The sequence below is a fragment of the Vitis riparia genome, chromosome 5 (assembly GCF_004353265.1).
Source record: "Vitis riparia cultivar Riparia Gloire de Montpellier isolate 1030 chromosome 5, EGFV_Vit.rip_1.0, whole genome shotgun sequence".
NCBI classification, from domain to species: domain Eukaryota; kingdom Viridiplantae; phylum Streptophyta; class Magnoliopsida; order Vitales; family Vitaceae; genus Vitis; species Vitis riparia.
The window spans coordinates 1,995,227-2,007,048 of NC_048435.1; the positions used below are offsets into that span (position 1 = coordinate 1,995,227).

Consider the following 11,822-nt stretch of genomic DNA (forward strand, 5'->3'; position numbering starts at 1 on the left):
GTCGGACTACCATAGCGACAAAATATCCAGGATTTCAATTCCATGGCTCTGATACCATCTTCAAATTGATAAATAATAGGTTTTTCATCCATACTTTCATTCGTTCATGTACAGAGTATATATAGAGGGTAATCACCATTCTAAGAATGGGAAAGAATGATACAAGAAAATAATGATATAAGGAAATAACAACTAATATCATAATATCTCAACTTTCCTAATATCTCAATATTCCTAATATCTCAATATTCCTAGTATCTCAATATTCATAATATCTCAATATTCATAATATCTCAACTTTCCTAATATCTAAACATTCCTAATATCTCAACACATCCATGTTGCGGCCAGTAGACCCCAGGTAAAGAAAGTCCAGCTTAATCTGCATCCACCCCCAGTCCTACCTAGAAATAGAATCGGATGAAACAATAATTAAGGATTGATCAATGTAATGTTTCTGATGATGAATAAGAAATGAAGAAGAAAGCTGCAGAAAAGAAACCTTCTTGTCAGGGCCAATGATGTAGAGAACTCGAGAGAGGAGATAATATCGGACTTCGGATCCGAAAAGATCGGGTATGACGCCTTGCTACCAGGCTGCAATTCATGCAAAACACTTCGTCAATCATCAGCAGCATAAAATCAAAGAAGAAGAAGAAGAAGTATAATGGTAACTCAAAAATCCACATGGGAAATGGGACTGGACTTGAAATTTCACACATTGATTTATTTGTTTTTCCTTCTTCTTCTAGTCCAAATAAAGTTCTTTTTCTTAAAAATATTCTTAGAGTTCCCACAATTAAGAAAAATCTGTTAAGTGTTTCTCAATTTGCTAAAGATAATAATGTTTATTTTGAGTTTCATCCAAAGGTTTGTTTTGTTAAATACAGATCTAATCACTCTTTACTCTTGCAGGGCAATCTACATAAAGGACTCTATCAGTTCAACCTGTCAAAGAAACTCTTTGGAAAAGCATCTGGTTTTTCTTTATCAAATGGTCAAAATGAACTTACATGTTGTACTGCTCCTCTTATGCATAATGTCAATTCCGATTTTCCTGAAACAACCAATTATATTTTTCATGTTTTTGATCTTTGGCATAAAAGGCTTGGTCATCCGGCCTCAAACCTAAACGAAGAGCAAACCTAAAGACCTGTTACCAAAAAATCAATGGCGATGGAAAGAAAACTGACTTGGGTGGGAGAAGATTATGGCCTAACTATCTCCGAATAAGTCATGGAGTTTGAACTTATGTGTGGTTTCCACTTCCAGGTTTGGGATAGTGTCTCCTAGACCCAGACTCGGCATTTTTTTTATTGGAAAATGTCGGAAAATACTGGGTTTTGTCGTGGATCTCTGAGATGGAGGTGGAGAAGTGCTGCTTAAAAATAGCGGGGAAGTGTTGTATGAAGGGAATGTGACGTGGCTATCCTAGCACTTTTCATCCCTCGGCATCCAAGTATTGGTGGTCTAGTTATTCTGTTATTCCTTATAAGGGAACAAAGCTAACCCTCTTGCTGCTCTAAAATGGGAAAATGACCAATGTTTCCATTAGACATTACTTTCTTTAAGTAGTGCTATACAACAATTTTTGTGTAGACAAAATATTTGTAATTACTTTCTTTAAGGGGATCAAGATTTTATTTTACATGCGAGTTTAATTTATCCTTTTTATCATTATTTTAAAATTATTTTAAAAAATGAATCACTAGATACTCAAAATCATAAGATTATGTTTGGTTTTTGAAAAATCTGAGAAAAAAAAAAAAAAAGGAAAGTTAAAAGGAAAAAAAATGTGAAAAAAAATAAAAAAATAAATTTAAAATCAATGAATTATTTTACATGCTTCTTCAAATTTATTTTATTTGATTTTCTCTCATATTTTTCATATTAAAACCAAAAATAACAAAATTATTTTCTTTAATATTTTTTTAATACTTTCTGAGAACTAAACATAGGATAAAAAAAAAACAAATAAGGTGCATTGTAGATGATACAATATAGTCACATAATATAAATTTTTTTCATAAAAATTCTATGTTCTTTTATTATTGTTGTGCACCTAAGCTATATAACTATATTTTTGACATTACAATAAAACCATATGTTTCAATTCAATTATAAATATTTGTAAAACTTTGATATGAATTTTACATCTTGTGAGTCTTGGTCACATTATAACTTTATCTATCCTTAAAACATAATTATTTCCAAAGCTAACCCTACCGTTAACTAAAATAGGGAAAATAAACTATGTTATAACTAATATTTGCAATTTGTTTATTAGATTTAGTTAGAAAAATTGGTTGGTCCATCTTTCCACGCTTTTTCTTGGACACTGGTCACCATTCCAATTGTTTGACGGCCTAAAGTCCCACTCTCCAATTTTTTTTCCTTTTTCTATTTATTTTTTCCTTCCCTTTTCTAGTTTATTTTTTCTTTCCATTTTTGAAAGATGTCCTTTAATTTTCACCAAATTTTCCAACTAAATATAGTCAATAAATTACATATATTTTGTCTACACAAAAATTTATTACATATCACTACTAAAAGAAAGTAAAATGTAGATGTTTGATGGAAACATAAGTCATTTTCTTCTTTTCATAATTCCACATTCCTCTCTTGTTTCTATTTTGTTCAAATGGTCATAACTTTTTAATCTGACAATAAATTTTTCATTTATAAAATAAATTACTCATTTTGGAGGACTACCTTTTCGGGCACTTTTCCATAAATAAAAAAAAATGTATCTAAAGAGGATGTTTTAGAGACTAATCTCATGTTTGAATGTATAGATATATTATGGAATAAGATAAGAGAAAATAAAACATATTTTATTTCATATTTTAATTAAAAATGTTTATAAACAGTAGTGTAAAATAATACTTATATAAAAATATTTTTATTTATAAATTTTAGATATCTTAATTGTGAATATTATTAAAAATAAATAAAAATTATTTATTAAAATTTAAATTATTGAGCAATTTCTAAATATGAGAAGAGAATTTTTATTCAAGTATGCCTACACAAGGCATACCTTTGCTTCACTCAACTCTAATCATCCCACAACTCGTACTCATTGTTACATGAAGTTGTAGCAACAATATCGGATTTTTTAAGACTGCAAAAATCTAGTGACAATAAAATTCTCCAAGTCTTATGTAATACTATTATTTCATAATACAACATCGTTCATCTTCAATTGATGATGATGGATACCAAAGATATTTCTTATTACATAATTCGTTCCTTTATAGTCATATTTCTTATTACATAATTGATTCGTTTATCACCTTCTATGTCGGATCTTTTATTTTCGTACATTTTTAATATAACTTTTATTTTAAAATATAATTTTGAAAATGTTGCCTTTGCATTATGATTACACTAAAATAAAACTAAAGAAAAAGTTACATCCATCTAATCATAGTAACATTCTAAAAAGATGTAACATAAAATCCTCTTCCACGCAATAGTTGCATGGCCCTTCAAATAAACTTGATGTGATTAAAGTTAAAAAAATATACTAGGAAGAAAAAAAATGATGACGTGGAAAATAAGAACTAGGATTGTCATCTTTTGCATTTTTGAAGTAAGGTGACCCAATTTCCCTTCATCCCTTTAATTTTGGTGAGAAATATATATATAAAAAGAATATATTAACAATACATCTAAACATTCCATTTTTAAATATTTTTTTCTTTTATAAAAATAAAATTTATTATGATATCCCACATTAGATAAATGAAATAGTTTTTCTTAATAAAGATTTATATATTATAATATAAGACAAAACGTTACTAATATTATAAATATATAGATTTTTCTTAATTATGAAGACGCATTTTAAATTTATGAGTATCTTTATCTTCAAAGTGAATAATATCTACAAGTCGTTTCAAATGATATTAAAGTTGATTATCAACTCCGATGTGAGGATTTATTTATAAAAATAACGTTACATTTACATAAGGAAATAATGATTATGATATCCTACAATGGGATAAAAGAAAAAGTTTTTAACTCTATATGTGGACAAGGGAAAAAGTTTCTCCCGTTATAAGTCATAAAAGTTCTTTATATCAAAAACAATAATATTTACATTATTGGAAGCAAAATGTTACATATATAAATGTGTGTTTTAATGATAAAAAAAAAAAAGAACCATGGAGCCTAGCTTGATTACTTAAGTTTGAATTATGATTAGATGAAAGAAAAGAGGGGGTAATTTTGTAATTTTATGCCTATTTTTATTTAAAATAAATAAAACGGGGGTAATTTTTGTGCTACACATTTGATTGATTCTCTCTTTCGTGTCTTATTTCATTACAAGTCTTCTACTACACTTTCCTTAACCATCGTTCACAGCAAATATCTCTTTTTTGCCTTTTTTTTGCTTTTTCCTTTCGTTTCCCAACATTTCTTTTCAATTCTTTAATCATCTTTTTCACCCAAACTTCTTACTATCAAATCTGGAAGATTTTGCATGTACCACAACAGTTTAAAGTTCACAGGGAAGTTGAAGGGAAAGAAGTCAAAAAGAAGATAATCTCATGCTAGTACGCGTGGAAAAAGACTAGGAGGTTTGAAGCACGTGGACGCAACTGCCAATCTCAATAGCCACGACATACGCCACGTTCCCTTCATGCAGCACTCATCCCGCTCTTTTTAAGCGCCTCTGCTCCACCTCCATCTCCCAAATCCACAGCAAAACCCAGTATTTTCTAATATTTTCCCAAGAAAAAAATGCCGGGTCTGACTCTAGGAGACACTATACCAAACCTGGAAGTGGAAACCACACATGGGAGGATCAAGCTCCATGACTACATCGGAGATAGCTGGACCATAATCTTCTCCCACCCAGGTCAGTTTTCTCACTCCTCTCAATCACCATTAATTTACAGGTCATTCGGTTTCGTTTTTGTTTCTGGGCCATAAGGATTTCTTGCATGTAGGCGATTTCACGCCGGTGTGCACTACGGAGCTCGGTAAGATGGCTGCGTATACTGAGGAGTTTGCTCGGAGAGAGGTGAAGCTCTTGGGATTGTCCTGTGACGATGTGCAGTCCCACAAGGAGTGGATCAAGGACATTGAGGCCTACACTGTAAGCAAAACTTTTTTCTTTTACGATTTTCGTTTGTCTTCTTCCTTCTTCGCTTTTATGGCGATCGATGATGGAACGGTTTGTTGTCTGTGTTTGCAGCCTGGGAGCAAGGTGACGTATCCGATCGCTGCGGATCCAAAGAGAGAGATCATCAAACAACTAAACATGGTGGATCCGGATGAAAAAGACTCCTCTGGAAACAATCTACCGTCTCGAGCTCTCCACATCGTTGGCCCTGACAAGAAGGTTTCTGCAGCTAGCTTGAAACTTTCTTCATTTCTTATTCAGAAACATTGATCAATGCTTATTGCTTCATCTGGGTGGGTGCAGATTAAGCTGAGCTTTCTTTATCCGGCGAGCACCGGCCGGAACATGGATGAAGTGCTGAGGGCGCTGGAGTCACTGCAGAAGGTGGCGAAGCACAAGATCGCAACTCCGGCGAACTGGAAACCGGGGGAGCCGGTGCTGATACAGCCAAGCGTGTCCAACGAGCAAGCCAAACAGATGTTCCCTCAGGGTTTCCAGACTTGTGGTCTTCCATCCAAAAAGGAATACCTTCGCTTCACCCAAGTCTGATCGTCCCACCACCATATATATATATATATATATATATATCTCTTCTACTAGTTATATGAAGTTGTAGTACCTTTTTCATTTTCCTTCACTCCACATGTTCCATGAAATGCCTCCTTGTGTAAAACTTATGTACTTATACAAGTGCGTATTTATAATATGACTTAATTTAATCGGTGCCGTCCCTTGGAATGGGGGTTCTTCTTTTGGCTTGCGGAACATCTGTATATATTTGGATCATCTGAGAACTTTCAGACTTGAAGACCATTCAAATGGCTGAGATTCTTACCAAAGGAGAGTGTGCTTATTCTCATATATGCAGTGTTATTTTCCTTAAATGGTTTCAAAAGAGTGCATGAAATACAGCAAATTTGCATCATTAAGGCACCAAATTTACATTAAACATATTTTAATTTGTTCCATATGAAACAAGTCCTATTTATATCCAAGTCGATGGAGTTTTGAGACATGATCAATTTCAAATTAGAGCTCAAATGTTTTGAGGATATCCTTCCTGTTAGAGTTGGGTTCGGGTGATCAGGTGGCAGATCCCATCTGTTCCAATAAAATGTGACTGACCCGACCTTATCCAGTGAAATGGGGAACGGGGGGAGAACAGTTTTTGTAGAGATTAAAATTGCCTAGAAATCTCTCTTTTTGAAAGAACGTGCTTCTTTCTTTTGAATTTTTTTAAAGACGAGAGTTAAGGTGGTCTTTCATCTAAGTGTTGGGACAGAATTTTCCTTGGGTATTTCAGATGCCTTATTTCCATAATTCCAATTTAAGATAAGTTGATTTTTTCTGATTTTAAATTGAATTGTTCCTGATATGACATGGCATACGACATATTTTTAATAATTATTTTTAATATTTCTGTGGATTTACCAAAAATTCAAAACCTTCCTTGGTTGGATTGCACCAGCGCGATTATCAATGTACAATTCCGGGTGCAATAATTTTAATTTGGGGACTGCCCACGAAATGAGCCACCGCTCCCCACTTTTGACCTTTTTTTTCAACTTTCTATACCCCACCACCAGCCTGTCCAACAGTCATAAAGCACCGTAAATCTCGGCCTCCGCCTAAGTGACCACTAACCAGTCTGAACCTATTATTGTTTCGCCGATCAACCAAAGTAGGGAAAGGCAAAATGAAATCTGCATTAACTCCATTCATCGGCTTCCAGCTTACCGTGCTCTTCACTCTGCAACTAAACCTACTTCCCGCTGTTTCCCTCCCCTGCCGCAGCTTCTGCGGCACCATTCCGGTGAAGTACCCGTTTGGAGTCGACGAGGGCTGCGGAGCACCGCAGTACAAGGGAATGCTGAACTGCAGCACCGACCTTTTCTTCCTGACACCCTCCGGGAACTACAAAGTCCAGTCCATCGACTATGACAAGAAGACAATGGTGGTCTACGACCCAGCCATGTCCACTTGCTCCATTCTCCAACCCCACCACGACTTCCTCATGTCCGATATCCAGTCCGCGATGATCCCTCCGGCGTCGGATACCGTCTTTGTCCTCCTCAACTGCTCCATCGACTCGCCTGTTCTCAACCACTACAAGTCTCTCTGCTTCAACTTCTCCGGCCACTCCTGCGATGAGCTCTACAGCGCCTGTACCTCGTTCAAGCTTTTTCACCTCCTCTCCAACAGCTCTCCGCCGTGTTGCTTCACGGGCTACGATACTGTGAAGTACATGAGCATGAATATACTGGACTGTTCTCATTACACTTCTGTGTATGACACCGATGGGTTGAAGGGTATTGGACCATTGGACTGGTCGTATGGGATTAAACTTTCGTATGCCATTCCAGACACTGGGTGCGAACGCTGCACAAGGTCTGGAGGGACTTGTGGGTTCGACACACAGACTGAAGGAACGCTGTGCATTTGCTCGAGCTCCACGAACTCTACGAGAGAATGTGGTAAGAGATAAAGTCAATGTATATATAATACATGTGTTTGATCATGTGAATTTGGATTACTGAGAATTGTGTGTTGATTTCTGTTAAATCCGTGTTTCAGCTGGAGGCAGTCTCGCCAGTACGGAAGGAAGCCAGAGTCCATTGAAGAGATCGTTCCGAGTTTTGCTTTGGGTCTTGGCTGCAGTACTGGGTGTGGTTTTGTGATGATGGCAATTTTGTGATATAATCACATTTGAGGCTTTTTAGGAATGAAAAAAGTGTTTCCATTGCTTTGCTTACATCGGGTCGGGTTTGCGGTCAATCCAAACCCAACTTAAATCAAAGAACGCTATGTCTAGATTCTAATTATCTAAATACAACTCACAATTTTATTTATTTATTTTTTCGGATTGAGTGATGTTAAATTAGATTGGATTGAATTAGTTTGTGATGTTTTTCTTTTAGTATCCAAGTCTATTCTATCTCAATAAGTGAGTTGAATTGAGTTATGTCGACTCTATGTGGCCAAATTGGACCCCAGTACGATATATCATAACTCTGGGAGTTTGCTACACACTTTTTTTTTAATAATTTATTGAAGCCATGTCTTACATGTTCTAACCTAAGCTTAAACAGTTGTTTTTTTTTTCTTAAAAAAAAAAAGTATTAACAAGTTTTATATAAAAATTATAATTAAAATAATAATAATAATTATATGCTAAATAATATTTGGTAAAACTTAATACTTAATAACTTAAATTTGGTTGTTGACTTAAAACTTATTACTTAATTCTTATTTTAAGTATTAAGTTTGTTTGATAAAATTAATTTAAATTTTATTATAAATTATCAAATCGATATATTTATCTTCATAAATCATAACTAGGACAAACGGGTCGAGAAATAAATGAAGGTTGTAAAGTAAAAAAATAGAACGTTAAGGTAATTATAATAAATGAAAATAAAAATATAATATGAAGATGTAGAATTAATAATAAGTTAATTATTTTTATTTATTATTTAAAATTATTTAAATTTTAAATATATTTAATTTGTTTAATGACATGAATTAAGTTATTAAGTTGATTTACCAAACTCCCATAAAATCTATATTTTTAAAGATTAATTTAAAAAAATTTAAAACTTTATGTCTTTTAGATACTCTTTAACTTGGTTTTTAAAAATTTATTATACAAATTATTATTTTGTGTTTTTGAAAAAATAACAAAAGTATATCCAAATGAATACTATGGTTTCGTTTAGCAATTATTTGTTAAATAAGTTTTATTTTATTGAAAAGTATAAATCATTGTAAATTAAATAATATATTTTAGTTATTTTTTTATAACTGTTTTTAAAAATAATGGTATAAATGCGATAAATAATTTAAAATAAAATAAAATTTATTTTAAAAATATATTAATATTTTAGATTTTCAAATAACCTTTTATTTAAAAAACAATTCGAGAATTGTTTTGAAAACATTTATATTTTTAATAAAAGTTTTAAAACATAAAATTTATTAATTACTTATTTAGTGCTTTATATTTTCATTTTCATTTAAAAAAAACAATAGCAATTTTATATTAAATATAATAACTTCTATATAAAAAAGTTTAACTATGAATTTATATTTAAGATGAAAAGAAAATTTTAATATTTAATTTTATTTCTATTTTTTTTATTTAAAATTTTTTTAAATAATTATATTATTTTCATACTTATCATTATATAATTATTATAAAATAACCGTAGGTGTAAATATTTATATTTGTTTAATAGTCTTAATGGATAAAAATTTGAAAAAAAAACATTAATATTTTATATACTTTATTTTATTGAAATATTTACTAAGTTTGTTGCATAGTCCCTAGTTGGAGCTTGTCAGAAATGTAGCTAGGCTTTGCTGACGCAAGACTTATTGGCCCGGAATTGAGGGGGGCCCATTATGATTTTGGTCAAAAGACTCAAAACAACTTTGGCTGGTTCAAGGGAATTCCGATGATTCGTCCAGTTCAACGGCTGGACGGTTTAGACGGGGAGAGGCCGCCGGTTGAATCGGTCCAACTTTAAAAAGATTGGTTTACACTTTGTTTTCTTTAACTGCTTTAAAAAAATAATTATACAAATAAGATAATAGTTTTTAAAAATCATTTTAAAAAAGTATTTCCCAGAGCTTTAAGGATTATTTGGTAATTATTTTTAAAAATAATTATAAAAAATAATTTTTGAAAACTGTTATTTTATTTTTATAGAACAAGTTTTGAAACTTAAAATATTTTTAACATGTTTTTAATATTTTTAAATATGTTTTAAAAATATTTTTTTATATCTGATGTTTTATTTGTAATTATTTTTTTTATATATATTTGTATAATTATTTCTTAGAATAACATTTATAAAATAAGTGAAAACAAATTGTATATGAAAAGCACCTAGGACTTATTTAGTAATTATTTTAAAAACCAATTATAAAAAATATTTTTTTGAGAATAGTTTTTAAAAAATACTCTTTAATTTTTGCATAACAAAAGTTTATTTTAAAACTTAAAATATTTTAATCTATTTTTAATATTTTTAAATATATTTTAAAAATAATTTTTATATTTAATATTCTATTTTTAATTATTGAACATGTTTATATAATTATTTTTTAAAACAATTTTTAAAAAACAAATGAAAACAACTAAAAAATATTACCCGAAAACATTCTGTTTTCTATTCTTAAAAATAAAAAACAAAAAACAGTTTTTGATTATTAAATGTGTTTTTTGTTATAAAAAATAAAAAATTATTATGAAAAATAGTTTCTAAATAGACCCCTATTTTATATTCTTAAAAATAAAAAATAAAAAATAAAAAATAATTTATAATTATTAAACCCATTTTTTATGTTTTTTATTTTAGAGAATATAAAACTATTTTTAAAAACAATTCTCAAACCGTAACTTAATATTTTTCTTATATAAAATTATTTGAAAGTCGGTTATAAACTTACAGGAAAAACCATTTTCCAATTGATCTAATTTACTGGAAATGAAAACCGTTGGTTTGAAATAGTAACGTCGTCTTAGGATGGTAGAAAGGTAAATTTGTACAAACTGGGTGGGGATCATTCTCGATAAAAACTAAAAAGTTTCGCGTACTTTTTCCGAAGCCTCACTTAACAATCCGCTCCACTCATAAATCAGTCGCATCTTTTTAAAGCTAGTGCTTAATGCTTATGATTACTGCTTTCATTTTCTTGCTTGTCCGTTTGAATGTGAGTGATTCTCTCTTATCTTGTTGGCCCCAGCGGGTAACGTTTGAATTCAAATCCCATCCTTTAGGTAAACTCATCTTTTCCGTTGGACCAGTCGCCACTGTCTTGAAATTCTATTTTATTATTTTGCAAATTATTTTACAAGTCTTTCCAAATTGAGACGTTAAAGTACTCAAATACCCTTTAACTAACGGGGAGTGATAATAATTTTGTAAAAATATTTCCCAAAAAATATACATATATAATTAATTTTAAAAATAAAATTTTATTTGAGAATTCAAATATAAAAATTTATTTTATTTTTTATTTTTATTAAACTACCAATTTTTTTTAAATATTTAAACTTATGAGATTTAAGTTCAATATGTATATCATACTTCTTAATATTTTTCTTTAATGGATGGAAAAACAAATATACAAATTACGAAACCGATATATGACTTCTCATTAAACCAAGTTTTGATACCATAATAAATCACTAATTTTTTAAGTTTAAGTTTATAAGATTTGAATTTAACATGCATGTCATGCTCCTTGACAATTTTTTTATAAAATAGAAAGATTTTCAAAATTTTTGATTGTTTTTTAAAAACTCTATAAAAAAATGAAAAATGCTTTAAAATTGTTTTAAGAAAATAATATATCCCAGTAATAAATTATGAAAAAAAGTATTTTTATAAACCTTAGTTAAATATGTTTTCAATGATTCTCAAAATTTCCATTTTTTATTTCTTTGGAAATTTATCTAAAAAAAAAAAAAATCCAAAATGCTTTAAAATTATTTTAAAAAATAATTTATTTTCAAAATAAATTATAAAAAACTATTGAGGCCTTGTTTGATAATTATTTTTTAAAACGGTTATAAAAAATATATTTTTTTAAAACCGTTGTTTATGTTTTGTAGAACAAAAGTTTTATTTGGGAACTTGTGATGTTTTAACTTGTTTTAGATATTTTTTTAATATGTTTTAAA

At 30.2% G+C, this 11,822-nt stretch overlaps 2 protein-coding genes across 2 annotated transcripts; both read left to right on the forward strand.

Annotated features, from left to right (window-relative positions):
• The first annotated feature begins 4,716 nt into the window (after nt 1-4,716).
• LOC117915014 (1-Cys peroxiredoxin) lies at nt 4,717-5,853 on the forward strand. The gene is made up of 4 exons (XM_034830556.1): nt 4,717-4,867; nt 4,959-5,107; nt 5,207-5,353; nt 5,438-5,853. Exons 1-4 carry the CDS (start codon nt 4,750-4,752, stop codon nt 5,681-5,683), a joined length of 660 nt encoding a protein of 219 aa, XP_034686447.1. The 5' UTR covers nt 4,717-4,749; the 3' UTR covers nt 5,684-5,853.
• A 933-nt stretch (nt 5,854-6,786) lies between these two features.
• On the forward strand, nt 6,787-7,987 carry LOC117914995. The gene is made up of 2 exons (XM_034830535.1): nt 6,787-7,608; nt 7,709-7,987. The coding sequence occupies exons 1-2, from the start codon at nt 6,831-6,833 to the stop codon at nt 7,810-7,812; spliced, it is 882 nt and encodes a 293-aa protein (XP_034686426.1). The 5' UTR covers nt 6,787-6,830; the 3' UTR covers nt 7,813-7,987.
• The last annotated feature ends 3,835 nt before the right edge of the window (nt 7,988-11,822 follow it).

Bases quoted from the DNA above. Each gene is read 5' to 3' on its own strand.
- LOC117915014 (XM_034830556.1), top strand. From the start codon at position 4,750: ATGCCGGGTCTGACTCTAGGAGACACTATACCAAACCTGGAAGTGGAA. The intron at 5,108-5,206 runs GTAAGCAAAACT...CTGTGTTTGCAG, and splicing joins AGGACATTGAGGCCTACACT to CCTGGGAGCAAGGTGACGTA. The intron at 5,354-5,437 runs GTTTCTGCAGCT...GGGTGGGTGCAG, and splicing joins TCGTTGGCCCTGACAAGAAG to ATTAAGCTGAGCTTTCTTTA.
- LOC117914995 (XM_034830535.1), top strand. From the start codon at position 6,831: ATGAAATCTGCATTAACTCCATTCATCGGCTTCCAGCTTACCGTGCTC. The intron at 7,609-7,708 runs GTAAGAGATAAA...TCCGTGTTTCAG, and splicing joins GAACTCTACGAGAGAATGTG to CTGGAGGCAGTCTCGCCAGT.